Source organism: Scomber japonicus, chromosome 15 (genome assembly GCF_027409825.1).
Source record: "Scomber japonicus isolate fScoJap1 chromosome 15, fScoJap1.pri, whole genome shotgun sequence".
Lineage (NCBI taxonomy): Eukaryota > Metazoa > Chordata > Actinopteri > Scombriformes > Scombridae > Scomber > Scomber japonicus.
In genome coordinates this window covers 12,276,770-12,304,761 of record NC_070592.1, presented here as the reverse complement: position 1 = coordinate 12,304,761, position 27,992 = coordinate 12,276,770, and the positions used below count along the sequence as shown (strand labels likewise).

At 38.4% G+C, this 27,992-nt stretch overlaps 3 protein-coding genes across 3 annotated transcripts; 2 read left to right on the top strand and 1 right to left on the bottom strand.

Moving 5' to 3' along the window:
• Positions 1–2: 2 nt before the first annotated feature.
• Positions 3–9,330, top strand: LOC128374004 (lysine-specific histone demethylase 2). Its single transcript, XM_053334217.1, has 21 exons — positions 3–151; positions 457–599; positions 1,492–1,613; positions 1,717–1,806; positions 1,969–2,080; positions 2,189–2,302; positions 2,397–2,435; positions 2,567–2,759; positions 3,002–3,186; positions 3,319–3,489; positions 3,593–3,667; positions 3,762–3,896; positions 3,997–4,168; positions 4,408–4,535; positions 4,773–4,904; positions 5,018–5,092; positions 5,359–5,475; positions 5,681–5,806; positions 6,103–6,225; positions 6,709–6,861; positions 8,080–9,330. The coding sequence occupies exons 1-21, from the start codon at positions 136–138 to the stop codon at positions 8,161–8,163; spliced, it is 2,505 nt and encodes an 834-aa protein (XP_053190192.1). The 5' UTR covers positions 3–135; the 3' UTR covers positions 8,164–9,330.
• A 1,785-nt stretch (positions 9,331–11,115) lies between these two features.
• Positions 11,116–15,447, top strand: LOC128373817 (G1/S-specific cyclin-E2-like). The gene is made up of 11 exons (XM_053334019.1): positions 11,116–11,183; positions 11,304–11,358; positions 11,503–11,553; positions 11,642–11,787; positions 11,882–12,017; positions 12,663–12,809; positions 13,286–13,381; positions 13,470–13,604; positions 14,014–14,125; positions 14,429–14,586; positions 15,182–15,447. Exons 1-11 carry the CDS (start codon positions 11,170–11,172, stop codon positions 15,260–15,262), a joined length of 1,131 nt encoding a protein of 376 aa, XP_053189994.1. The 5' UTR covers positions 11,116–11,169; the 3' UTR covers positions 15,263–15,447.
• Positions 15,448–16,088: 641 nt separating this feature from the next.
• ints8 (integrator complex subunit 8) lies at positions 16,089–26,731 on the bottom strand. Its single transcript, XM_053334017.1, has 28 exons — positions 26,647–26,731; positions 25,901–26,039; positions 25,521–25,695; positions 25,239–25,379; positions 24,723–24,794; positions 24,508–24,559; positions 24,152–24,331; positions 23,793–23,900; positions 23,483–23,635; positions 22,903–23,003; positions 22,544–22,685; positions 22,235–22,305; positions 21,755–21,930; positions 21,540–21,670; positions 20,980–21,090; positions 20,396–20,600; positions 19,909–20,030; positions 19,163–19,347; positions 18,979–19,012; positions 18,490–18,549; positions 18,290–18,351; positions 18,063–18,181; positions 17,393–17,496; positions 17,105–17,155; positions 16,932–17,005; positions 16,784–16,848; positions 16,569–16,612; positions 16,089–16,227 (listed from the first exon to the last, which is right to left on the bottom strand). Exons 2-28 carry the CDS (start codon positions 26,031–26,033, stop codon positions 16,111–16,113), a joined length of 2,988 nt encoding a protein of 995 aa, XP_053189992.1. The 5' UTR covers positions 26,034–26,039; positions 26,647–26,731; the 3' UTR covers positions 16,089–16,110.
• Positions 26,732–27,992: the final 1,261 nt, after the last annotated feature.

Sequence of the window (27,992 nt, the reverse complement as noted above, 5' to 3'; positions counted from 1 at the left end):
CAACAACAACGCATTGATCCCCTCCCCACCACCACAACAATAAAAGAGAGACGGGTTTTATTATTACAAAACCGTCAAACAAACTCGTCAAAACGTCCATAAATCGCGGTATTTAAAGAAACGCCGCGGAGTGCCATGCTCTCGGATGCAGGTCAGTGCTCATTACGCTGCAGCTGCTCGCTAACACTTGCATGCTAAATGTGACAGGCTCACAGTGTTTAAACAGCCCCTCTGCTGTGTGCATTTGTCCAATTTGTGTCTGTTTTCACCTGCTAATGCACCTGCGTGTCATTTACTTTTACCAGTCTGTAGTTAGCTCTGTTGTTTTAGTTGCATTTGAGCATAATGTTGTCTATTATAAAGAGCCACCAGTCACAACAAAGGCCCCATTTGACAACCGAGCTGCACTGCATTTGTCCACTGTTAGAGATATATAATGTGGTCACTGATGTTTAGACTATTCTGGGAATGCCTCTGGTGCCCGGAGAGCCAAGAAGAGGAGCTCCGGGGAGTCACCGGGGGACGGACAGACCCTGCGCTCCTCAGGAAGGCAAATTAATGTCCGTGTGAAGCGAACCAACAACCCTCCACCTGGACAGGTAACCTGCAGCATGTCCAAGCTGTCTCCCTGCTGAGCACAGCCATACCTCATGTATTATTTGTCTACCCCTCTTTCCCTAAAAAAAACCTACTGAATTCAAATAAAGTAACCTGTCACATTTTTAATCATTCAGTATTAATCTCATCACTCCTTGCACACTTCACATCTTTGCCAAACCAATTCCTCTGAAGTAGAAGTATACTTACTTTTTAAGCGCTTTCGGGGCCTTTTGTAAGTAATTTCAGAGTACAATGAGTTAGAATACTAACATAAGATGATATGCTTCATATATAAACCTCATATATTAGATATTCATATAAACCCAACCTTTGGCCGGGAGTTATTTGCTCTCTCTGTCTCTGTTTTAGTTTGATGTCTCTGTGTGTGAGATCATAAACATATGATTTTTACTTTATTTTTCCATCTTCTCTTCTCTTTTTTGCTCAGTGTCTGTCAGCACTGTACAACACATTGAATTAACTGTGTTGTGTTTAAATCAGAGATGCACAGATCCAACTTTTTCTCTCCTGCCACCAATTCGGATACCCCAACTCAAAGTATCTGCAAATTCAGAGTACCAATCCAATACCAGGTTTAAAATCTGTATTATTCTTCATACTGGAATAATTTTAATATAAGCTATGATGAGGCCAAGAATTGCTGTAGCATTACAAACTGAGTCAGGGGCCCGCCGTGACTGAATGAATGTAACTCGTAGTGGAAACACCAAATTTGACCTTTACAAAGAAAATGCATTTATTGAGTTTTGGGTCATTACTGATACCATTTCTGGCATATTGGATCGGTGCATCCCTATAAATAAAATATATTTATAAAGTACTCTATAAATTAGGTTTAGTTTGGCAATGACCCTCTCCTCTGGTTTCTAGAGCAAAAGAAAAGCTACAGACACAGAGGAGGAAGATGACCAGTGCGAGAAGAAGTACCGGAAGTGTGAGAAGGCTGGATGTTCTGCTACGTACCCTGTTTGTTTCGCAAGTGCATCTGAAAGGTAGTATTCAGAAATCACAACCTTACTTTTATCACTTCTTTGTAGATACAGATGAATGTGATGGTCATTATCAGTGTGTTTTGACTCATCTGTCTCTTCTCAGGTGTGCTAAAAACGGTTACACATCTCGCTGGTACCATCTGTCATGTGGCGAGCATTTTTGCAACGAGTGTTTTGATCACTACTACAGAAGGTAAAAGAAATATTACCAGAGCCACCTTGCACACAACCTCAAAACAGTATTGTTTTTATATATTGTACATTTATAGATATTGAAATGCTTGCAGCATGCCCACTCTTTTCCTCCTGAGTAATTCATGTATCTATGATCATTTTTTCTTTTTTCCAATGCTAGTCACAAAGACGGCTATGAGACTTTTGCTGCGTGGAAGAAGGTGTGGACTAGTAATGGAAAAAGTGAGCCCAGTCTCAAAGCGTTCATGGCAGATCAACAGCTGCCTTTCTGGGTAAGAACAGGCAGCTTTTCAGGTTCCTGTTAAACAGCTGCAGGTGGATATTTTAAGTTCTCGATGTCACAAATACAGAAATGTTCATTTTGAAATGTTCTCATTCAGGTTCAATGTACCAAACCGGACTGTAGGAAGTGGCGTCAGCTGACGAAGGAAATCCAACTTACTGCTTCCCTAGCAGCAACATATCGCTGTGGAATGAAGTTCAGTAACATCAAGGTAAACAGGAAGTAGAAAAATAATCAACCAACCACTCATGAAGTGCCCTTTTTTGATTTTTTTTGTGATGATAATAGTTTGTGTTTGCTAACAGAGTGAGGGACCAGACCAGTGCTCCCAACCAGAGGACTTGGTAAGCTGGTGCTGCATGCTATGATCTGTTTTGGGATACAAGCAGTCCTAACAAACTGCATTTAAGCAAAGTCTGCAACCAATGTGATTTAATTGTTCATCTCTCTCTTTAATCATATTTAATTCCCATAGAGAGTGGCTGAGGTAACTGACAGCTGGTGGCATTCGATGCTGATTTTGCCGCCGTTGTTTAAAGAAAGCCCGGCCAGCCCTTTCCTCGCTGCTTACTATCCTGACTGCGTTGGAATGAGTCCATCAGGCTCTCCCAGCAACGTGTCTCTAACTGATCTGAGGGCAGATCACTGCAGAGCCGTCCAGCCACAAAGTAAGGGCGTCACTGTGGGAGAAATGGCAGAACTACAATCCAGTGCACTAAAAATGTACTCAAACACATTCAGCAGTAACAACACAAATCTGTAGACAAGAATATTTTGCTGCCATGTATCAGAGAATAAAGACAGATAATTACTCCATATATTGAGAGATGTGGGACTAATTAACCCATTCAGGGATATCAGTCCAAAACACATGCTGATGTGATGTATTAATCTTAACTCTTTCCCTTAGTTCCAGGTCTGTGTCCGTACTTTCAGCCCTTTTACCAGCCTAATGAGTGTGGCAAGGCACTGTGTGTGAGACCGGATATGATGGAGCTAGATGAGCTTTACGAGTTTCCAGAATTTTCCCGTGATCCCACCATGTATCTGGCTCTGCGCAACCTTATCCTGGCCTCGTGGCACAAGAACTGCAAGGTACAGTGCAGACCTGTACCAGGAATAGAAATAGCTTGTTGTATTTCTCTACCATTTCCTCTTATGTTTATTATGACAAAAATCAGCAAGAAATTAAAGCAACGAATATTGAAATCTTCTTTTACCTTTAAGGAGGTGCTGACGTCTCAGAAGTGTGCACAGCACATCATTGTCCGGGGATTGGTGCGTGTGCGCTGTGTGCAGGAGATGGACCGGGTGCTCCACTTCATGACCAGGAAGGGTCTGATCAACACAGGTGTGCTGGCTGTCAAACGTCCTCTGCTCCCTGAAAGATATCGCTCTGTGAGTGTCCTCATCTTCATTTGATCATGAAACTTTAAGACAGCAATTTTTTTTAATCCTTTATTTGGTCAGGCTTATATCTTATATTTGATCATTTTTGCAGAAGAACGTTGTCATCATTGGTGCCGGAGCTGCAGGGCTGGCTGCTGCACGGCAGTTGCAAAACTTTGGCACTCAGGTAGCTGTCGTACATCTTCATACACCTGTTATTTTACTCTGTTTGCCGGACACAGAGCTGCCCCCTCACATGCTCTGTTTTCATTTGTTTACAGGTGGTGGTGCTTGAGGCGAGGGAGAGAATTGGAGGTCGTGTGTGGGATGACACCTCTCTGGGCGTCACTGTAGGTCGAGGAGCTCAGATTGTAAATGGCTGCATAAACAACCCCATCGCTCTGATGTGTGAACAGGTGGAGTAAAATTCTTACATGCTGAAAAATATGAAAAGGAAGAATGTGACTCTGGCCATCTGTGTTTTTTCTGAATTGTGTCTTCACTCTTCTGCTGCAGATGGGAATCAAGATGCATAAATTGGGAGAGCGGTGTGACTTATTTCAGGAGGGAGGACAGGTCACTGATCCGGCCATCGACAAGCGCATGGACTTCCATTTCAACGCCATCCTGGATGTGGTGTCAGAATGGAGGAAGGACAAATCCCAGAACCAGGACACACCGCTCGGAGGTACTTCACTGTTATCACCAAACACAGCATGATATGTCCATATAATGTGTGTGTGGTTCTCTGACATTCATTCAAAGTCACTTAAACCAATGCATAGTTTCTCAACTGGGGATTATTAGAGTAGAAAAATGCACAGAGGGAGTGTTTATTTTCACTTTTACTGCAACTGTCATACTGGAAATTTCCTGTCTATTATCAACAAGTTTTTATTTTTATTTTTATGTATTTTATCTTTATAGAAAAGGTCCAAGAAGTTAAAAAGAACTTTCTTCAGGAGTCTGGGATCCAGTTCAGTGAGCTGGAGGAGAAAGTACTTCAGTTTCATCTCAGCAACCTGGAGTACGCCTGCGGAAGCACGCTAGACCAGGTCTGAAGAAGTCAAACCTGAATTTCAGATGTTTTGATGCATTCAAATTTCATGCTGGATTATTTCTTTTTGCAAACATCCCTAAATCTGGACCTGTGCCATGTAGAATCAGGAAATCCTTTATCACAGAAAATGTTGACATTTGTCTGTGTGTTGTTTGGATGGTTAATATTGTTTCTTCTGGATAATCATGATTAAAAAATGTTCTCGGGGTGTATATATATGTTTTATCTGTAGGTATCTGCCAGATCCTGGGACCACAATGAATTTTTTGCCCAGTTCTCAGGAGACCACACTTTACTCACCAAGGGCTACTGTTCTATACTCCACAAACTGGCCGAGGGCCTCGACATCCGCACAAAGTGTCAGGTGTGAAATTCAACCTTTTAATTGTAGCTGCTACTCGTATCTCTACTACATGAAGGTGTATATGACATAGATGAAGCTGAAAGTAAAAAATCAAATGTGCATTTTTGTTTTAGGTTAAGACCATTGACTACTCAGGTGACGTTATCAAAGTTACTTCCTCCAATGGTTCCCAGTGGACAGCGCAAAAGGTAAATGTGTGTTTAATAGAGGGGTGATGATGCAGCTGGGGTTGATTCTTTAAAAAAAAAAGAGGAGTTCCCTATCATTGACTGTTCCTCATGTTGATATATAATCTCCAATACTTATATTTGGACCTCAATTTAGTTCATTTTTGAGAATATTATCTGTATTGTAAAACCACTTATTATGAGTTCTGTCAGACTTACTTACAGATATCATCTTGAGCCTGTAATATTATTCAGTTTTTCTTCTTCTCTTTCTTTTCTTCTTCTAGGTTCTTGTTACTGTCCCGTTGACTCTACTTCAGAAGAACTTAATTCAGTTCAACCCCCCACTTCCTGAGAGGAAACTGAAAGCGATTCACAGTCTAGGAACAGGCATCATAGAAAAGGTAATGCATGTAAAAGCAAAGAAATGTGTGTTTAAGTCACAGTGAAGACATCAGTAAATTCATATCTGTAAAGCGTTTCTTTTATATCAGTCACTTTTTAGGTAAAAAAAAATCTAGTAATCATAATGCCCTGCTGCTGCTGCTGCTGATTAGAGTAAGTTCTCTCCTTATATTGCTAAAGTATCATTTTTAAAACTTCCTACAGATCGCTCTTCAGTTCCCCTCCAGATTCTGGGACAACAAAATCCAAGGGGCGGACTATTTTGGCCACATCCCGCCGGCTCCTGACAAGCGAGGCATGTTCAGTGTCTTCTATGACATGAATCCACAGGTTGGTTTTTCTCCTTCTACCCACAAGACTAAGAATAAAGAACAACTTTTTTTACAGCTAAAAAAGTTACACATGTATAATTCAACTGAAATGACACCTGTCCTACTTAAAGATCCACGTAAACTATTGGTGATGGATTGCAAGAGAGTAGCAACCAGCAACCACACAAGAAGACACAAAAATATTAAAAAAAAGTGGAAGAGTGACTTTAAAGAAGAACCTGGAAATTCCCTTGATTACATGCACATTGATATCTATGATAATGTACCTAATACTGTGTGTGTATGTGTGTGTAGGGAAAGCAGGCTGTCCTAATGTCTGTTATCACTGGTGATGCCGTTCCTTCTCTCCGGGACATGGAGGACAAGGATGTGGTAGACGAGTGCATGAATGTCCTGCGTGAGCTCTTCAAAGAACAGGTAATGCTGTCACAGAGCTGATAACACACCTGCACTGTCACTTTTTGGATAAATACAGACACTTTTATTCAAGATAACTGATGATTACAGGATTTATACGACATGTAAGAATTAACTGACTCTGAAATTAACTTACTAAGGCACACCAAAAAAACACCAAAATGTCCCAGGAGCAGCAACTAAATTAAGTCACATTCCTCTGAATCTAAAAAGCAATGAAGTTGACATATGACTCTGACCAATAATGGGAAGTGGTGACACATTTCTGTAGAGTTGTAATGGTGATTGTTATTTAATACTGAGGGATGCTTGACTGAATGTTGAGATCCTTTTGAAATACACAGCTCATTCTCTATAAGCACCAAACACATCAATTACGTTCATACACAGTTTTATAGTTTTACTTGTGATATATTGTGAGTGTGCGTGCATGTTTGGGTTTTTTTTTGTTTCATTTTTGATGTTGCTTCCTGTTTTTGACAGGAGGTCCCAGAGCCACTTCATTCTTTTGTTACACATTGGAGCAAAGACATGTGGTCCCAGATGTCCTACAGCTTTGTGAAAACAGGAGGCAGCGGAGAGGCCTACGACATCCTCGCTGAAGACGTGCAGGGAAAAGTGTTCTTTGCTGGCGAGGTAACGATGCTTTTCCTACTGTGACATGTGAAAATGTCTTCTGTAGAGTTTGGGTTTCTGCAGGTGTGTGCTCTTTAGTTTATTCAGAACAGGAAGACTGTTTCTGTAAAAAAACCCATTATTTTCAGTGGACAAGAATTTGAATTTTTTCTGAAATGACTTCCAGGATCCATTTAGCACAGAAACTATGATCCTGGACATAGACTAAATGTCTACTGTATCATATCCATTACTGATTTACTCATTACTTTAAAGAATGATGCTGGCAAATTTCTATATTCTTCTTATTGTCAACAAATTTCATGTGCAGAACCAAACCAAGTAACCAGTAGTAACTGACTGGCTAGTTTGGCAGATAACGAACAGTCTTCACAGTGAACCAAAAGCTGATGTAGAGTTGAGGCTCTTTATTGATTACCCTGAACCTAATTCCTACACATGCTCGGTGGCGTCTGCCTTACACAAAACTACTATCTGGAGACTGAAAATGTGATCTTGACCTGGCCAATATATTGATATTGTATCGATATTGTTACTAGACATAGCACTTCTATTGTTTACCTTTACTCCCTTAGTCATTATATCCAAATTACTGATGAGTATTTATAACAAAATCTCATTGTGTAAATATTTTTTGGAAGCACCAATATTCATCCCTACAATATTGTCGCAATATCCAAGTACTTGTTTAATAATATTGTGATATTTGATTTTGTCTATATTGCCCAGCACTAACATTAGTCATTAGTCTTTGGAGACATTTCTAAACAAACTAACATGCCCTTTGTGGTGAAGGAACATGTCACCCAGTGCAGTGGTGTGGCTCAGTCATGTTTTTTTTTTTTTTTTTTTTTTTTTTTTTAAGATTTCAGCACAGACGCCTTTTATTTAACAGTAGACAGACAGGAAGCAGGAGAGAGAGGATTTGGACCGGGGTCGGCTGCGTATGTGGCATGCGCTCTAACCACTCGACCACCTGTGTGCCCTCAGTCATGTTTTAATAGTTGTTGGACAACAACGAAAGTCAACAGCACAGAAGAATCAAATATATGACACTTCAGATACACACATAAGAGTTATTGACTACAAAATAATCACTTTTTTAAGCACTGATTTGAACAGTTGGTTTATGTTTTGTCCTTAACATTGCAGACTGTATTCCTGTGAATGCTTTTATTTTTTACTGATTTATTCTTACTGTTTTTTCTTTGCTACCAGGCCACCAACAGACACTTCCCTCAGACTGTGACTGGAGCCTACCTAAGCGGAGTCAGAGAGGCCAGCAAGATGGCTGCTATGTAAACTCTTACAGTCCCAGAGCACTCAAAAACACCAGCATGGACACACACGGGTTGCACAGAGCAATGCATCATGCATTCATGAACCCGGGCTGTGACTCCATAATGGCTCCACTTGACATGATGTTTCACTGAACTGTAATGTGTCTGATCAGCAAGATGCCATTACTTGCTTTCTAATAGTGGGGTCAAGAAGGGCTCTCCAGGGCCTGGCTCTAAATATTTCATACAAGATAAGTTAAACACTTTATATTTAAATCAAAAATCCAATGTTCTTTGTTGGTGACAAGATGCAAAAAAAACAAAATGTAGCAAGACATGAATAATGGATATTACCTGTGCAGCTCTGCCTGGGTCGGCTGTGCTGGAAAGCAGGATGTTGTTAAATTTGTTTAATGAATGATGTACTTAGCACTTCTGTGATGGTCAGAAACACTTCATTTTGAGAAAATATGGTGCATGAAACATTGGTAAATCGTCTAATCGTGAACTCAGTTGCATATGATTTAATCTCCAAGGAACTCTTAAGAGATTATATTGCAGTGATATTTAAAACATTTTCTTTGTAGAGTTACCTACCGATGTTTTTTACAACTGTAATGATTTTGTATTGTTCTATATGTGATTAATGCGTTGGTACAACTGGTGACATAATATGCAGGAAAGGTTAGATATGTTTGAGTATTTCTGTGATTTAGCACTTTTGATTTAGAGCGGTTATTTGATTTAAGACGGCAAAAAAAAAAAAGAATAGTTGATGTGCGTGAGAAGTTGAATTCCCCGCAGGACTGAGTGTGATGAGAAGACACCAAGTTGCCCCCCTTACTTTCTCAGGGATGTGATCAGGACAACAGAAAATTATGTCATTGGACAATGCTGAGGATGGTTAGAAACCAAATAACAGCCAACCAACCAAAGGAGGAGAAAAAAACCTCCATATTTGTCTTGTAGTAGTTCCTGAGTAATTCTGTAAGTTCCTGAGGTTTGGGGTTGGGGAACAGCACAACAATGTCCTCACTTTCTTCACTTTATGTTGACTAATGAAGCTTTATATGTGTAGGTCCTCATATTTCTGTTAGTACAGGTAGATGATCATGTCTTGTTAGTCAGACATTACAGTGCTTGAGTATTTATCATGTGTGTAATAAAACTGAGCTGTCAACTGCCATAATTATGTTTTACTTTTATATGAGTTTTTTTTAAAAAAGTTTCCCTTTTCTGTCTATAATTGTGACATTTATGCCACATTACGTTTGTTCATTCAGAAATAAAAAAAGGATTTGTGAATTTGGTCAAATAGTAAACAAATCATTTAAATAAAACTAAATAGTGTTGTCATATTCAGTGAACCCAAACAGTACATTTTTTTCAAAGTACAGATAAGAGTCATATCAGCGTTTCTCTACAGAAAGTCAGCTGTCACACAATCTGTGATGTGACGTCACAGTCCTGACAGCTCCCTGCTTTGTTTACATGCCGTTCCTGGAGCACGCGCTCATCTCAACTCTCTCTCCTATTGGCTGTACCAGATCTGCCTCTCTCCTGTTGGCTGTCCAGATCTGTAGCCCTGCCCACCACCTGCCGAGCCGTATAAAAACCACGACAGAGACAGAAAAGTTGATGCAAGATTAGACTTATTTTAATGTGTTTTTATGATGTAATAAATACTCAATACCATTCAAAGGCAACATTATACCTATAATAGAAACATTCTCCCTCATAAAACGACTCTTTCTTCTTTTAGTAGCAAGTTTAGTTTAAAAAAAAAACTCTTTGAAGCGTCGAGGTATTTAAAACCGATGCAAAGAGAGTATAAAGATACTGAAAAACAACACCAACATAATTACAGTTTATCAGATTTGGGTTAAGCGTTTTTCCTGGATTTAAAAAATGCATTTAAATAATTTAGGGTTGGGTGTATTTACACACATGCGCAATATGCCACATAGCGATCATTTGATGGCGCCAGCGCCAAATACAAATATTACCTTAAGCCGCAGGAACTCGGTAAGCTGCACAGACTGCTGCTCCTGGAGATAGCTTCTCTTTTAGCTCAGTATTTCAGTTCACTTCAAACTCTCAACCTTTTCCAAGTCGTTTCTTAATTAGTAGTTTGTCGCTTGAAGGTCCACGTTAAGCTGCAAGTTGCTCTTTATTTTATCGGTGAGTTTAATGAAAGCTCATTTTATATCATTGTGTTTAGCCGGTTTAGCTCACTATTGCTAGCTAGAAGTAGTGTGAGTTGTATGAGAGTTATGGCTTCAATAAAGAAGCAAGGAGGGAACCAGAGTTTGCATGTTGTGAGCTTTAATTAGTAACTTTGAGCGTTTGGAGCTGCTTCAGGAAGTTCAGTGTCCTTTCTGTTGTTCCTGGTTTGGTGACGGGGGTAAAGTTGGACGATAAGGCTTCTGATCATAATACAGAAATGATCAACTAACTTGTAACGAATGCATTGTTTAATAGTTGATGATAACGCGACTGTTCATTGACTTAACTGTGGTGAAATTCAAAGATTGAGTCTGTGGTAGTAGTTGTTACAAAATGTCCTCCCTGAGCCTTTTGTGTGGTAGCTGCATTAAAGGGAGCACTGGGAGGCTTTCAGTGACTCTGTGCTGCTTTGTGGGTTTTTTTTCTGTCATGCAACTACAGTACCTTAAAGCTTGAAATGTGTGATATTGAACGTCTCAAATGTTTGGGAGGTTTTTAGTGGATGGAGGCAGCAGAGCGTGGTCAGTTTACGCGCTCATTAATAATATTCGCGCGTTATTGTGCAATCTGCAACAGCTGCATGATACATATTCATAAAAAAATAGGCGGGTTTATCGGCTGTCTTTGTGGCTTTTCGTAGAAAGCTTGCTTTGTGCAATCCGATACAGCTGCAGCCGGTGGTGGTTTCGCCATTTCCATATAAAAGCTAACCTCTTGCTTATTTGTTGAGCAAATATTAACTATTTTCTGCATATTTGTTTGATTTTATTTTTTTTGGTTACAGACAAAAGCAGCCACAGCCATGACAAGACGAAGGTAATGAACTTTCAAGTATCAATTATAAGTGTATACCCAACTTACTGACTTTGTATTCGTTGATGAGCTGTTTTACATCATATTTCTGGTTTCATTTTGAAATAATCTGTTTCTCTGCAGTAGTCGCCTGCAGAAAAGATCTGAAAATTCTCCAGGGCAGAAATCCAAAGCAAAGGTAGGAGCCCTTTTTTATTTATTTATTAAATTTGTATTATTATAAACAGATCATTCATTGAAGTGCAGGCAAATTGTGTGACTTTGTGTAGGCAAATATTTTCCAGGTAGTCTGACATGCAATTCATGACTTTTTTCTTTTCAGCAGTGCAACAGAAAAAAGGTGCAGCCTCTGTCAAAGCTGCAGTGCGAGAAGGTACAGTTACAGTAGGCCTACAGCTTGCTATTCTTAGCTGTTTGTTTGTCGTAACCTGGTGCTGAGTTTTTCTCACTTCCGTTTTCAGAACCAGCTGGTACATGAAGATGCATCCAGGCCTTGTACTCTCATTGAGACCCCTGAGAAGGCACTGAGAGATGACTTTGAGTCCGGCTATATAGTTCTCACTTCCAGAGAATCTTTGGTGCAGCCGTCTCCTCTTCCTCATTTTGGGTGATTATCACACACATTATTCAGCCACGGTTTGACTTGTGTTGAGACCAACAGTGAGACAGTTTTAATGTAAAAGCTTCTCTGGATGTTACAGACGAGGATCTTCAGAAGACGTGTGGGTGAAGATGGTCGTCAAGGAGCAGAATTACAGACACAGCAAGAACTTCATGCTGAAGCATCCAAGAATACAACCCAGAATGAGATCCATCCTCCTCGACTGGTTAATTGAGGTAATTTTTAATCTACAGTACACATATATCTCTCACATGCTTAATTAATAATGTTTGCTTTAAGTTCAGCATTCATCTGTCAGTTTTTTGGGTGCTGCTGATGAAATGCTGATGCAACTTTCTGGTAGTGGTGCATAATGATTTTATTGGCTCCTACAACCAAATGAACTATTATGTTGTGTTTGACATATATCAGTACATGTTTGAGATATTCTATATATTTAAGAATTTAAATTGTATATAAACATCATTAAGGCTGCAACTAAAGATTATTTTCATTATCAGTCAATCTGATTATTTTATTCATTTTAGACAATTGAATGTTTAAAAAAATTCACAATTTCTCAGCCAACTTTGAAGTCTTCAGTTTGCTTGCTTTACCTCAAAACCTTAATATACATGAAACATATTAGATTTATTGTCATATATGACAATAAAAGTGGCAAATTGTCGCATTTGACTAACTGGAACTAAAGTAAACGGGGCATTTTTGCTTGAAAAATGACACAATTAATTGATACATTTTTATTGACTAGCTGTTGCAGCTTGAAATGTTAAATCATGCAATCTCTTAAGTTTAGATTCCTTATTAAAAAACATTTTAAAAACATGTACAAAACATGTATTGTCAATGTTTTTTCTTAGGTGAGCGAGGTGTACACTCTGCACCGGCAGACCTTCTACCTGGCACAGGACTACTTCGACCGGTTCATGCTGACACAGAACAACATTGAAAAGGGCATGCTGCAGCTCATCGGGATAACTTGTCTATTCATAGCAGCAAAAATGGAGGTAAGGAAGAAAAGTGAAGGAATTAATTTTTTCAGCGCAGTGGAGGGTAATGAGACTTTCACTTCAACAGCAGATATCAGTATACTTGTGAGATATTGCATATAACACAACAGTTGGTTTAGATCTTGAGGTTTTAATATTGTTTTTGCTTAAATGTAAATGTACTTTATTTATACAGCCCTTCACAACAGTCCTTTCGGTGTACCAAAGTGCTTTACAGCAGGTAATAAATAAAGAGAGGAATAAGTAAAAACAATTAAACAATAAAATAACAGTGAAAGCAATAAAATACAACAAAATCGAATAAGATAAAAGTGTCATACTACTATCCTAAAAAGGTTTTTAGCCTGGACTTAAAGAGGCCCAGGTCAGAAATAGTACGCATCTTAATGCTGCTTAATGGCAGCAGTACACAGTAAATATCTGAAGCATATGTTAGTTCTAGTCAGTTATAGTAGTATTTTCTTTCCTTGTAGGAAGCCTGTCCTCCTAAACTCTCACAGATGGCCTACGTGACCGCTGGTACCTACTATGAACACGAGATTCTTCAAATGGAGTTAATAATTTTAAAGGTATTTCCTATTATGAGTATTTTGTCTCAGTATTTTTCATTATTCATCAATGAGAAGACCTTTTTAATATTTCTACTTTGTTTTCCAGGCGTTATGTTGGAACCTCTGTCCTGAAACAGCGGTGTCGTGGCTCAAGCTTTACTTCCAGATGGCATCAATGAACTCCGACTCTGACCTGCTCGAGTCGCAGTTTCCTCAGGACGCTTATGTACAAATGACACGAGTGAGTGTTTGGATGGAATTTAACTTTTTTAAGTATACACACAGACACATTCCTCAGCATGTGCTAGAGTTGAGTCAGCACTTGTTTTTACATTGTCATAACAAAAATGAAACCTCATAAAACCTCACCCGCAAAGGGTTTTCTTTCAGAGCTGTTGTTTTGATTTCATGCTGTTGCAAAACCTTGTCATCAAGTACTGAAACTTTCTCTGCTGTGTCAATGAAACATCCTCTTATGAAATAACACAACTGTCTCAGTACTTTTCCCCTTTTTGGTAATGAGTCACTTCTTCTTCACGTTCCTATAATCTTATTTGTTAAGAAAGAAAAGACCTAAGCACATCCATCCAATTTGGCTTGTGACTTGTGTTCATATATCTGTTTTTCTTGTTTCTTTTTTTTTTCTCTAGCTTTTAGATCTGTGTATCCTCAACATTAACTCACTGGACTTCCAGTATCGAGTGTTGGCCGCTTCGGTCCTGTGCCACTTCATTCAGCAGGAAACAGTTGAAAAGCTTTCAGGTAAGAATTGAGATCAATGACATTAATAGAAATATATGTGTGTGTAAATTCGGAAAGTCTCATATATAAAACACCAGATTTGTTAAGCCTGATATCTGGAGCAGAGGTTCTTGTGTCTATTATAGTATTTATCTAAGTTAATCAAGAAATCAGATATTGGTTTTTCAGTCAGTATTGCTTATCCAAATTTTGGATTAAAACATGCAGTACGACATCAAGAAAAGCAGAGTTTTTCAGTGTATGTGATCACGGCCATGTACGATTTCCAAACTGAGCTTTCTCTGTGTTTTTAACTGTTCTCAGGTCTGTCGAAAGAAGACATCCAGCCATGTGTCAACTGGATGGCGCCCTCTGCGGAGTTGGTGAGCCGGTGTGGCAGAGCAGAGCTGAGGGATTTTGCTACAATAAAATCAGAAGACAGACACAACATCCAGACGCACACAGACTACATGACCATGCTGGTTAGTACTTTCTTGTTCTGACTGTTCAGATTTGATATTAAGTTTAAGGTATTATGGATGATATTGATTATGTGACACTGACAAGCTTTCAAAAGCCTAATAAAAGATGTAGCTATGTAAATAGTTTTAACGTTGAGTATCTACTGTAGTACATACTAATCTAGTTTATAATAGGCTCAGTAACATGTTTGGGCTTTACAGAAACTCTTAACTGTGTATCTCAGTATGGTAGTTATCTGGCTTGAATCATACTTAAATTGGCTTTACTGCTTGGTATTCATTGACTATGGTGGTAAGTGTTATTTGGTTTCAATAAGCTCAAAAGAATAAAAATGTCTTCCTTTGTTTGGTATTTTGGGTGTACAGAAACTGAGGGTGTTGAAGTGGGTAAAACATTTATTTCCTGTTAGAAGATAATATGAAACAGGTTTTTGTGCAGAGCTGTGCCCTCGTCGGCTAAGAGCAGGAAACTGAACTTTGCATGCACAACCTTTTATTGACAGGCTTTTTAGTGAGCTGTATCCCTATATAAATAAATAAATTCTGCACTGTTGTCCACATTGTTTTTCCTGACACTTTTTCTTCTTTCTTTTAGGGGGCAGTCAATCAAAAGGAGGCGAACAGCCAGTTCCCCACTCCTCCCAACAGCACAGAGAAGACACTCTGCCCTTACTGAACTACAATAAGATGAAAGTGTGAAAGAAGTCGACATAGGGTTAATTTCTCACAGATAGACTCTTATTTACAGCCAGCAGGAAAAGAGACCACTGTTAACAGGAGTACAGAGTCTGACGGCAGCTTATTTCCCGCCGGTTGCGGGGATCCCGATCCTGCTGATGTGAGGACTGATATCCAGGAACACGCCTGTATTTTTTTTTTTTTTTTTAAATCTTACATTTTTGCCAAAGCTTTTTGTCCAAAAAGTTTTAGCTTTTTTTAAATAAGTGGGTGCTTTTTGATACAGAAAAGAAAAATGTTTTTTAAAAAAAGTTTTTTTTAAGTTTGCTGTAACATTAATGATTTCCAGTAAATATTTCATTACTGAATGTGATGTGCAATTGTTGACTTTTGTGCATATTAAATATGTGCATAGCTAACAGGTAATTTTAAATGCTTCAGGGTATGAAATAAATATATTTATGACTATACTGCAGCTATTTCACTTGTCAAGAACATTCTCGATGTCTTATAGTGAAAGATAACTTTGAAACAATGTTCTGCAGGAGTCTGCGCTTCGTGAACTCTGAAAGTTTTTTTTATTCAACACTGGCTGAATAAAGTGCAAACTCTTCTAGTTCATTCATGTTTAGTTATCTGTTCCATGCTATTTTAAGCAAGGCATTTTGTGACTCAGGGCAATGGATGGTCAGTGATTTTACTCTTGCTAAGAATTCATTACAAATGATTACAAGTGTACAAATCAACAACTATTTATTTAGAAATGTATTGTACTTTTACCGCAAAATAAAATATACATTCCCAAAGCCCCTCCCCCCAACAGTCTGACTGATGATCCTTTTTCTTTTAGAAATACAGTTTGGCCATCGCCTGCAGGAATCTCTTCTTCCTTTTCTGTGCAGCCAGCTGCAGCACTTCCTCTGGGTTACTGGTGTTCAATTCAGTCTGTCCAATTGCCTTTATCTGAGGGAAACATGTTGGAGGAAAAAAATATAGACTATGGTTGACATTGTAGTTGAAAATTGGGTTACTGTTTATATTTTTGGATTTCTAGGTGACTGGTCCAACAGCATTTAATCTGCTATATTTCAGTATAAAGTAGGTTTCACCTGCTGTATACATTGAAATATATATATATTGAACTTCTGTTGTGTATAAAAACTTAACCTTTCAACCAAATTTAGGCAAATATTGACCTAGATCATTTTTTTGACTTGACATCACAAAAAAACACATTTTAACCATATTTAATCAAAGTTTTGTCAAATAAACCAGATATTTACTGCTGCACTTGAACTACTCACCGCTATTTGTCGTTTTTCAGTCTCGCCCCTCTTGTGGTGAATATCTGATATAACAGTCAAGGGAGAACAAGTAAATACTGTAGAAAATATGAAGACTTGTTAAGACTAACTGAAGTTTATGAAAAATGAAGTAAAACAAAACTTTTATTTATCCAAAAGATGACCGATGTGGTTTTGTTTTTGCTCCTTTTACGGGTAATTAACAGCAAGGATACGTGTGAGGTATTCCAGGATGGTGACGTCCCAGATGTAGTCGTAGAATGAGTCCATGGAGTCATGACTGAAACAAGATATTACAGATGTTAACAAAAAGTGCTCTTTATTAGCGGTTACTGATCAATGCGTCATGTGATTTAATCGTACCTGTTCTGCTCTTGAAGAGCCTTGAATGCCGTCATGTAGTCGACTTCTCTGAGAAACTGGCAGAGAACAGCAACCTGATGGGAACAAGAGAGAGAGACTATTTTAAAAACACTGAAAATAGCACTTTAAGAATTAAATTTATGAAATCAAATGTTAAAAGTTTGACCTCTGACCTGTGTGTGGCAGTTCATCATCGAACAGCACTTGATCATCCTCTTCAGGACCTGCAAAAAACAGTCAGTGATATTCAGGCATTCATTTACTTTCATGTAAAACAGAGGACTGGATCATCAACTCACCACTCAGTTTCTATCATTTGATGTTTTATGATTATAATCTATTCACAATATATTTAATATTTAACCTTATAAACTGTAGTTAGTTTATTTTAAGTTGGTATGGAAGAGGCACTGGGTGTAAAGTTTTATCAGTACTGTGAGCGGCCTCTCTGCGTGATCTACCTGGTCAGTGTAAACATCAGGTGGTACGGCTTTGGTGAAAAAGTCGGAGCACACGGCTCCAGCCTGGAGGTAGAGGTTCAGTGCAGCAGAGTACTGGTTGGTCACTACAGAGAGAGAGAAAACATCTGGTTTATTGTGTTTTTAAATGTTCCCTGAATTGTTGTAGCTGCTTCCAGGTCTATGAACTACTGGTGAGACTGGTGCAACGGTGAACTGAGCTGCAGGAAGCTGCTGTTTAATCCTTTTTTGTTGAGTTTTAGTCAACAATGTCAGACCTGCAAACACTGTTAGTGCTAGCTACAGTAAAGGCCAATTTATTTTATATAAATGAAACTGACTTGTAAATTCATCACTTCATCATGGTCAAGAGTCAATTTCATCAAAAAAGTTCAATTATTTTTGTAATTGGTTAAGTCATCCATCAATTTTCAGAGTCCAAGTCAATTGTTTAATAATATTACTAGAAATTATTGTCATACACACAGCTGAGATGTACTAGAAAAATGTGTTTAAGTGAATAAATGTAACTGGTTTCCCATCATTGTTTGACCGGTACACCCAGGTTTGCAGAAACCTCACTGATGGGATACTTTCTGACTGCAGGCGGCACAGGAGAAAAACCAATCAATAAAGCCTAAAAAGACTTTCAAACACTTCTGATGCTTTGTACCAAAGTAGATGTCAGCCTGTGTGATGAGCCATGACTGGTTGTTGGGGTTCAGGGTGAGAGCGTAGGACACCAGCTCTTTGACCGTCACAGCCACGGCTTCCACATCCACTGCCTGTATACTGGTGGACACACATCATCATCGTCATCATTATCATTATTATTACATCTAATGGTTTAAGTTGATGTGTAAAATAGCTACAATTAATATGTAGAAAATTTGCCCTTACTTGGCGAGAGAAGATGGCCAGATGGAGAGATGTTCTGCTGTCACTTCATTCACAATATCATCCTGAAGAAGAAGAAAACATTGGTTACTTTTGCTAAGAGGTTAGTGGAGAATGATTTTAGACTCTACAGTGTGCGATCACTGTTACTATAGTATGCTGTTCAAAATCCAACAATTGAATAGGTCAAAGTTGAGACGTACCCGCACGATGCTGTGGAGCCTCACAAACAGTGAGATGAGGGTTGTCAGTACCAGTGGCTCCTGTAAAGACATGGAAATTGTTACTTTCATATCAAAAACACCTCATTCAATGACACACTACTTCTAAGGCTGCAACTAATAATTATTTGTATCAGATACTTATCTGTATTATTTTTTCAATTACACAATGAATTGTTTGGTCTATAAAATGTAAAATGTTGAAAGATGTTAATCACTAATCCCCGTCTTGATGTCTCGTTTTGTTCCAACAAACAGTCAACTACCCATACATTTTTCATTTACTATCACAGAGGACTAAAGTGTGAAAATATTCACACAGCTGCACCAGAGGATCGCGTTTTTTTCACTAAAAAAATACTCAAATTGATTAATCGTTCGTTAATTTTAGTTGGTGATTGATTTGTCATTCGACTAATTGTTGTATCTGTTTCCTCAGTAGGTTTTTGTCTGGCTTAATTGTGTACTTACTCTGAGTTTCTTGATGAAAGTGATGAATTTACTCCTGAACGGATTAGACAAAAAACATACCAGAATTAGCATTACTCTTTCACACTGTACACTGCACCTTGAGCTTAAAGTTTTAATTCAGCTCTGAAACATGTTAAAACTATAAAAGCAGCATGAAAACAAGCACTAGTATACATATCTGTACCTGTACATGATGCCCATAGAGGACTCTCTCTGTTTAATGAGTCCCACTCGACCGTCGTTGTTCCTCTTGTGTTGGATGGACATGCTGCAGATCTGCACCACAACCTCCCAGAGCTCCTTGGCAGTGCGTCGGCACTCTTTAGGACCTGGGAGCTCTTTGCATGTGGAAGCCAGGAGCTGCCCGATCTGGAAACGTGGAGACAAGTTTTATAAATGAAAACCACAGAAGTCGTAACTGTGTCAACCATGTCAGACTCACCATCCTTCAATCTTTGTATTTGAACCCACAGCTTTACTTTGAAAATGGAGCTCTCAAGGTTTTCAAAAGGTATCAAATATGTTTGGAATAAAATTGACAATACTTCATTCAAAACAATCATAGGGCTTAAATAATGTGATGTAAATATGTTTTTGTAACTTGTAAACTACTTAAAAAGGGATATTAAGGTGAACACTTTGAGTTCACGAAGTTCATTTTAAACCATGTTTGCCTTTGTGTGTTGATAATCGAGGGAATTTAGATACTGTGGTTTGTCAGTTAAGTAAGTCAACTATATCAAAGAACATTTCTGCTTCCTGTGGACCCAGGGAAGACTAGCAACCACTTTATGAAAGGTAACAGAAATTCCCCATAAAAGAATAATGAGACAACTATTTTGTAACATACAAAAATGTTTCCTGGACCAGTAACCTGACAGATTTTGGCAGCAATGGTCTTGAAAGTGATGAAAAACAGAGATATGTTACCTTGATGTACGGGTTGTTCATGACCAAAGACGGTGGCACCTGTAGAGTCAGGTAGTCATTCTCCCTCCAGTTCAACATGAAGGCGACACACTCCTCACCAACCACCTGACGAAGAGGCAGATCTGGAGACAAAAAAACAAGGCCACTGAGCTGATACTGTTTAAACTGCTTTAGGCTGTTAAGTGAAATGTAAAATATTAGGGACAGCTTTTATATACTGACTTGCTTCGACTTTTGCAAAAGTAAAATATTATGTATAGATCCCATACCACATTTTTTGTGTGCTCTAAATATCCAAAATGAACAAATTATCCCTCTGTGTCTGAGTCTATAAATATATACCAAGATAGAAATTGACAACGTAACAGAGCATCCAGAAGTTTCTCACTTCTTGGGATGAAATTTGACATGCAACACCAAAGGGTTTGAACAAATTACGGGCAAATACAGACCGGGTAATGACCCCACACTGTCTCCTTCCACTCACCATGAATCCTCATCTCCAGGTATCCCCTGACTCTGCTGACCAGGTCGGGGGGCGGTCGCTCCTTGCTGCCCTCGGCCGCCATCGTCTCGTGTGCACGGACCTCCAGCAGCAGCATCTCATTCAGCATCACCTGCCTCAGCTTCGGGGAGAACTCGGTAACCAGCTCCAGGCAGGCAGAGAAAAGCTGCCGTGCATGGACAAAGTCCTGAGATGACAGAAAAACATTATTATGTCTTTTCTGTGATATTCACAAACTGATTCAAGGCACTGGCTCCACAACAAGTCAAAGCAGACATCAAAACCTCAATCAATCTTTATTTGTATAGCGCCAAATCACAACAGAGCTATCTCAAGGCACTTTACACATAGAACAGGTTCTAAACCGAACTCTTCAGGTTTTAACTTTAAAAGAGACCCAACATTCCCACATGAGCAACAGTGGCAAGAAAAAAAACAAAACAACCTTTACCAAAAGTAAACTGTTCAACATTTACATTTAGATGCATAACTGTGATGAAGAAAATTCCCCTTACCATGAAATGCAATTTTTAAATAGGTTTTGAATGCTGATCATGTCATCATACCTTTATTGATATGCAATGGAGGCCTTTGGCCATGAGGATGTACACCAGGTCCTTGGTCAGGTTGTCTTTAATGCCAAGGATAACGTTAATGTAGTCTGGAGGAACCTCCCACTACACACACACACACACACACAGGAGGAAAATGATGTTTTAATTGTGTCAGTATGTTTTTTTCATTTTATCTGACAATAAAGTACATTTTTTGGTGACATTTCATTTTAAGTCCCCCTTTTAGCATTGATAAGCAGTGCATAAACTTTTATTAAATGTTTATATAATGATAATAATGATGATGATAATGATAATGGATAAAGTAAATAAAGTAAAACTGCTGTAATAATATAAAATGTCTTGTTGGAAATGTTCATGTAAACTGCTTAGAAATTCTGAATAGGGGCATTTAAGTAAAACTAAAGTGGCACCCTTATTAAGATATAATATATCTAATTCCTATATCATTTAATATCTAAAGTATAAAAGTAGAATACAAAATACTGAATATCCTCAATATTAGCATGAGAGTTTATTTCTCTTCCACTATCAGTTTGTCGACCTCTGACCTTACTGTTGACCCTCCAGAAGGGTCGTTCGGCCATGCCGTGGAGTTCGATGAGGATCTGCCTGATCCTGCGTGGCTCCAGGGAGAGGATGAGCTGTTGCTCGAGCTGCCCAATGCTCACACTCGCTGAAGCTTTGAAGGGAAAATGCATGAAATCACAAAGAGAAGTCCACATGCTGAAATGTGCTACTGGGAGTGTCCAAACACAAACTGTACCTGGAATGTCATAGAAGGAGGGCAGAGGCTTGGCGCTGAGGTTGATGGTGGCTGATCTCTTCCTCATCTGCTCCACCAGGACCTTCCTCTCCTCCTCCTTCAGCAGCTCCATGAAGAGCTTATGAGAGGACACCACAAACACCAGAGACAGATCCTCCAGTCTTTCACACAAAGTCCTGCACAACGAGAATCGTCTCAATTAAAAACAGTGATTGATACACATCAGCTGTTCAGTGTCAAATAAAAGCTGTTTAATGAAAACTACCAAAGAATGTACAGAAGATACAGCACAGTGATCTGCAGAGAGCACTATGCTAAGCTGTGATTTCTTAAATTCTAATGAACTTAATTCAGGTTTCAATGTTCCTGTATCTAGTGCACCAGTGTGTAACGTCACCACATGAAATGTCTGCTTAGCTCTTCATCCGCTTGTTGTATGTGGCAAATAAAGTGACTCAGACTCTGCCGTATGTCACTCACTTCATAAAACTGGCCATGTTTCTTCTGGCTGTTTCTGATGGACGCTCCTTTTCCAACGATCGTGTGCACACCTGCAAGACAACAAAATATCAAATTCAGTTTGCAGTAATGTGAAATGTTACCATCACCTGGCAAATTAAGGTCAGTCTTTGTTACATGTTTAACTCCTCAAACTTCAGATTAGCTTACTCCATATGAAAAATATTTTTTACACATCATGTCTGTTCTTAATTGAGATCAAAAACAACTTTTGTCAAAGCCCTAATCTTAACAAGAAGGTTATTTTTATTTCAGGATTGTTGAGCTTACCTCTAAAATAAAGTCCACCATACGTTTACTGGGCCTAAGAAGCACCTGCTGGAAACGCACACAGAGGACGTCTCCTTCTAGAGCATCTCGGACAGCATTGCAAACACACAGCTTGTGGCAAACCTCATCCAGGCCCGTTTCTCTGCACAGACACAGGTTGTTGTGGTTCTTAAATAACTCTACTGACTACAGTGGTTGTTGCCAAGGTGATTAATTATTTGATGAGACATATTGATTTAAATGATTAACTAATAATTTGTTTTTCAGAGACAGCCTATGCAGGTAATAACATGTATAGATGGTAATTACACATATATAGACTTATAAACAGTCAAAGTTATGTTAGTGAATCGTCTCACCCTTGTTGGACTTTGTACAGGAACTCCCTGAGAACCGAGCGTCTGAAGTTGTTTGGCAAAATTTGGGTCACGTTGTCTTTGATGAAGGCTTCAATGACAGCCTTAAAGAGAGGAAGTTGAATTTATTCACAAGTTCTACATCATATAAAAAAATACTACATATAATTATTAAATATCTACATTTAAGTAACTGTTTGTAATCAATGATCTTCAGTTTATAGATGAAGTCTTACTAAATGTCACATTATTCCTTATTAGGGCAAATAATGATTATTTTCATTCAATTAATATGAACATTATTTCCACAATTAGTTAATCATTCATTGTGTCCAAAAAAAATTAAAAAAAGAATCACTGAAACATTTCTTTGATTATCTTAACAGTTGCCAAATTATTTTCTGTTAAACAACTAATCGATTAATGACCTCTAGCCTTAAATGTGACTAAAGCATATACTGTATGTTACGGTGAATAGAAGAATTCCAGTGTATTTGCACCATCGTTTATCTCTTCACATTGTAGTCCCAGATGTATTTTTACATTTTCAGAGTTTTAATGTCAGTGCAGGGTCCGCTCTGACCTGGTAGCTGTGCGCCCTGATCAGACTGTTGATCTGGTCATAGGTAGTGGTCTGGTAGTCGGAGGAGTCACAGTCTCCAGTCAAAGCTTTGCAGGCGTTCCAGTAGCCGGCCAGACGCTTCTCATCCAGGTGAACGTGTACAGTTGAGTCCAGCTGAAAGACAAACAGGAATAACTCTGAAACTGAGGATTTCTTAAACTCCTTATTTTTCAGTTTCTTAAAATCTGTATGGGAATAGTTGACTAAATTAAAACAAGATAAATCTGAACATTAAAAGGTTACAAAGAACAACATTATTCAATGCGTCTACCTTCTTTAACAGTTCCTTTGTCTGTCTGAAGTGATCCCTTGCTTTTTCAAATGCTGGCTGGTCTGTGCAGCCTTGCTGGAAGAAAATAGCTCCCAAATCATAATGAACCTAAAAACACACCATGAAAATTGGACAAATATTAGTTTCAGCTTACCATATCCTATTACAGTGCAATTATTTTCAACTCGGACTACATTGTGAAAATCAAACACAGGATAACTAACAGTTTCAACCGATTTAAAATGCCAAATTTAAGAGCTGTATTTACACACACTTACCTGGAATAACCGTATGACCTACGCCTAAAAATAAAAAAAATAGAAAAATCTAAGTAAGACAGAACTAAGCAGGCCACCAACCTGACAGTGTAACTCATCAGCACTGATGCGAAGCCCTGCGGTCGAGGACTCGGTCTCTCCGTTGGCAGCTGCATCAGCAGCCAGCAGATCCAGAGTCCTCAGGGTGTGAACGTAGAAATCTTTCTTCAGCTGCAGAGCTCCCTCCAGGACACTGATGGAGTCGGTGGCCTGCTCCTTCAACTGAGGGAATAAAATCATGTCAAAAAGAAAGTACCAGTGTAAGGGAAGCACAAAGACAATCTCTGATAATCTCACTGATTTGATGAAATGTTGTTCAGTGTTTACAAAATTAAGGTTATTAAGTGTACTGAAATTAATCTAATTCCACTATAGGTTTCAAAAACATGTTCACTCACCACAGTAAGGATGTTGTCGGTCATCTCTTTCTCCTGCTGCACAACACTCAACCTAAAGCAGACCAAAGGAGAAATAAGTCACTAAAGCCTTGCTGTGGATTTTGGACGTTGCCATTTCCACAAAGTTTCAGCAAAGCACAAGCAAATCTTCTATTTGCTCTGTCAACAACTTAAGCTTGTTTGAAATATGACGTGGAAAAATTAGCAGAATTTACATGTTCATTTGGTGAGGCCCTGGTTTGGTCTGTTTCTCTGGAAAGCTGCTCAGCACGATGGTTCTGATGGCCCTGTGAAAGACACAAGAAAAAACAGATATAAAGACTCAAACTTCTTTGTTGTGCCATACTGATTTTATATATTTCTTACAATTTATGTACTTAACTGATGCTTGAACAGCCAAGTTAATCAAAATAATAATAAGCAGCAAAGATTAAATGTTTCATCCTGGTGAATCAGTATTCTACGTTGTAAGGAATTTACTTTGATGGGAATCACGATCCAGAAGTTTGTTGCATGTGGAGTTTATTTTCCATCATTTGAATGTTGCACAAGAATCAGATATCAACAAACAGTGTGCATCACAATCATTCTTATACTGGTCAAAATATAAAAAAGATTTGTGTAATTATTATATTTAAGCTTTTTCCTGTCAGAATGCTGGATGACATGCAATGAACTACAGTAGCTGGTCCATTTGTCCCCACAGTTTTATGTCCTAATGGTTCACTCACCAGCGATTGTAGATGATAACAGCCATGGCCGTGGTGGGAGGCAGAGTGGACAGATCCAGGTCCACATGTTTCACCCCTGGTGGCACTTTGCTCACACAGAGGAGCTCGTTCAGTAACATATTTAATACTGGAATGGTCAAGCTGGCAGGGAAGAAGGATAGATCATCAAATACAGTGAGGCAACAGACTGTAAGACATTTTCAACTTTACATCTCCAACTTTGTAGTAAAGTAATTTAGCTTTTATCCTTCCTAATCACCATTAAGACACACACACACTTACCCTTTCTCAAGTAAATCCAGATCCCATTTCATGTGTGCGGCTACTTTCAGTGCCAGCAACTTCAGGGTGCGGTTCCTGCGGTTGTCTGCTGGAGGCTGCACCTGATTCTGCTCATTCACTGAGGGTTTGGATGCCTGCTCCAGGAACTGGATGATCAGCTGCACTGGTGTCGGGTCTGTGGAAACACACACATATACTTTATATGAGCCAACACACATGTCAGGGATCATTTAGTGTCATTTTAAGCCAGTTAAAATATATTTATTAAGGGGGAAAATCTGTGGTATACATCTATGCTTGATATTTTCTTCACTCTGGTCATTAAACAGGTAATAAAGATGCCACTGTAAGGGCATTGTACAGTCTAATAAAGATTATACCAGGGTTTGACTTCTCCAGGTGTTTCTCCAGAAGGGAGCCATCCAGGAGGAACTCAAACCAGGAAGTTTGGAGTGGTGTGCTGGGCCGACCGCTGGTCACAGCAGCGACTCGGTCCGCCGCCTCCGCACTCATCTTCCCCTGATGAACAGAGACACAACACTGTATTTTAGGAACTTCAACATCATCATCAGCATCATCCTCATCCTCATCAAACCTGTTGGACTCATGATGGTTGATGGGTTGATGGGTGATGGGTCATTAACATTGACAAAAGCAATACAAAACATTTCTTAGCTGCATAAAGAAAGACAGATTTTAAAAAAATAAGATCTGTAACAAAATACATTTACTAAATTTAACTTGAATAAATGTACTTGGTTACTTTCCACCACTTCACATACATTTGTTGTTCACATTTCTTATTTGAAGCATATAACGTTTAATGTACATTCTATAGACACACATTGTTTACATGCAGTTATAGTAAAGCAAGTGATTATAGAGGCGCTTTAAATCTATAATATACGCAGAGCTGACTAAATAAGTTAGTGAAAGTAGATAGATAAGTTAGCTAATAATCAAAGATAGTTTAATTGCATGTGAGCTGGAGGAGAGCTTTATTTTATCTGTCCTTCTTTAGCTCCCCCCTCTTCCACCCTCTCTCTGTTGTGTTTGGGCTAATTTTCCTGCTAACCTGCTCAACGCTACAGCCCGGACCCGCAAACTAAAGGTCGGATAGTCTTACCTTAAGAGGCCAACAATGAAACAAGCAAAAGATATATAAGTGCTAAATGTACGCCAAAATCTGACAAAGTGCTGCTGGAGCTACACACACTGTTTGACTCTCACATATTTCATTCTGCGCGTTTACGACTCCGCTCCGCACTTCCGGTTCCGTTCCGTCACCAAGGAGACACACAGCGGCGTCACATTTACGCATATTTATACTCTGTGAACGTCAGATTATAACATATAATAATATACATATTATACATATACTATAACATGTTAACAGTGTTGGGTAGTAACTAGTTACATTTAAGTTGCAGTAGCAGTACAGTAGCAATGAAATTAAATTATAGTTACTTTTGAAAATGTTGATGATTACAAAGGAGGTTACATCCATATATACAGTCTATGGTTACATCTGAAGTCAGACCTTTAAGATTTTGGTCAGGAGGGTTTTTTCTCCTCAAATTCAACATGTTACTGAATGCATATATTGCTATTTTTAAGTCTTTGAAATCAATATTTTTTATATTTTGTAAATAAATCATGATGAGGGCTTTACCAATTAAGCCCATGCCAGACTTTTGACTTTTTCATAAAACGTTTTTCATTTATATTCCAAAATCTTCATGAACTAATTAATACATTTTTTTAGATAGATCTTGCTTTATAAGAAATTATCTCCCTTATACATCATATCAGTATCCATGAAAAACACTTGAATTTAGTTTTTGGTGCTTAATTGGTATACTTAGAACAAGTAGTCTAAATCAAATGTAATAATTTACATTACTTTGATTAAGTAATTGAAATAGTTACTTTACTTATTACATTTTAAATAGCATAACTACTAATCTGTAACCTATTAAATTACCAAAGTAACATCATTTATGTGCGTATCAGTTTGAGTTAATTATAAGTAGAAGTAACTAATTAAGTCTAGATTTACTCAGGTATTGTACTTAAGTAGTTTGTTCATTACTACAGTATTTCCATTTCTTTCTACCTTAAACATCCACTCCACTACATTTCAGAGGGAAATATTGTACTTTCTTCTCCACTACATTTAATTGACAGCTTAAGTTACTTTTCAGATGAAGATTTGACACAATGGATAATATAACAAGCTTTTAAGCACCTCTAAATTTGATCCCAGCACTACTAAAAAATAAATAAATTACTATTGTATTATACAACTTTAATTATTTTTTTGCAAGCCTGTCTGTTAGAGGTGGGACAAACAATTTTGCTACAGGTTCAAAAGGTTTTTATTTTAACAGCTTTAATGTACTTAGTTAAGTTCTGTCATTTATATTGTCTTTCCCTCAGGGTTCATTAATTATCTTGGAGTCCTCTGTAGAA

Bases quoted from the DNA above. Each gene is read 5' to 3' on its own strand.
- LOC128374004 (XM_053334217.1), top strand. The intron at 2,436-2,566 runs GTAAGCTGGTGC...TAATTCCCATAG, and splicing joins GCTCCCAACCAGAGGACTTG to AGAGTGGCTGAGGTAACTGA. The intron at 5,476-5,680 runs GTAATGCATGTA...AACTTCCTACAG, and splicing joins GAACAGGCATCATAGAAAAG to ATCGCTCTTCAGTTCCCCTC.
- LOC128373817 (XM_053334019.1), top strand. The intron at 11,554-11,641 runs GTACAGTTACAG...TTCCGTTTTCAG, and splicing joins CAAAGCTGCAGTGCGAGAAG to AACCAGCTGGTACATGAAGA. The intron at 13,605-14,013 runs GTGAGTGTTTGG...TTTTTTCTCTAG, and splicing joins CTTATGTACAAATGACACGA to CTTTTAGATCTGTGTATCCT.
- ints8 (XM_053334017.1), bottom strand. From the start codon at position 26,033: ATGAGTGCGGAGGCGGCGGACCGAGTCGCTGCTGTGACCAGCGGTCGG. The intron at 22,686-22,902 runs GTGAGACGATTC...GTGTCTGTGCAG, and splicing joins CTGTACAAAGTCCAACAAGG to AGAAACGGGCCTGGATGAGG. The intron at 17,156-17,392 runs GTAGATCACGCA...TGTTTTTTGCAG, and splicing joins CTGATGTTTACACTGACCAG to GTCCTGAAGAGGATGATCAA.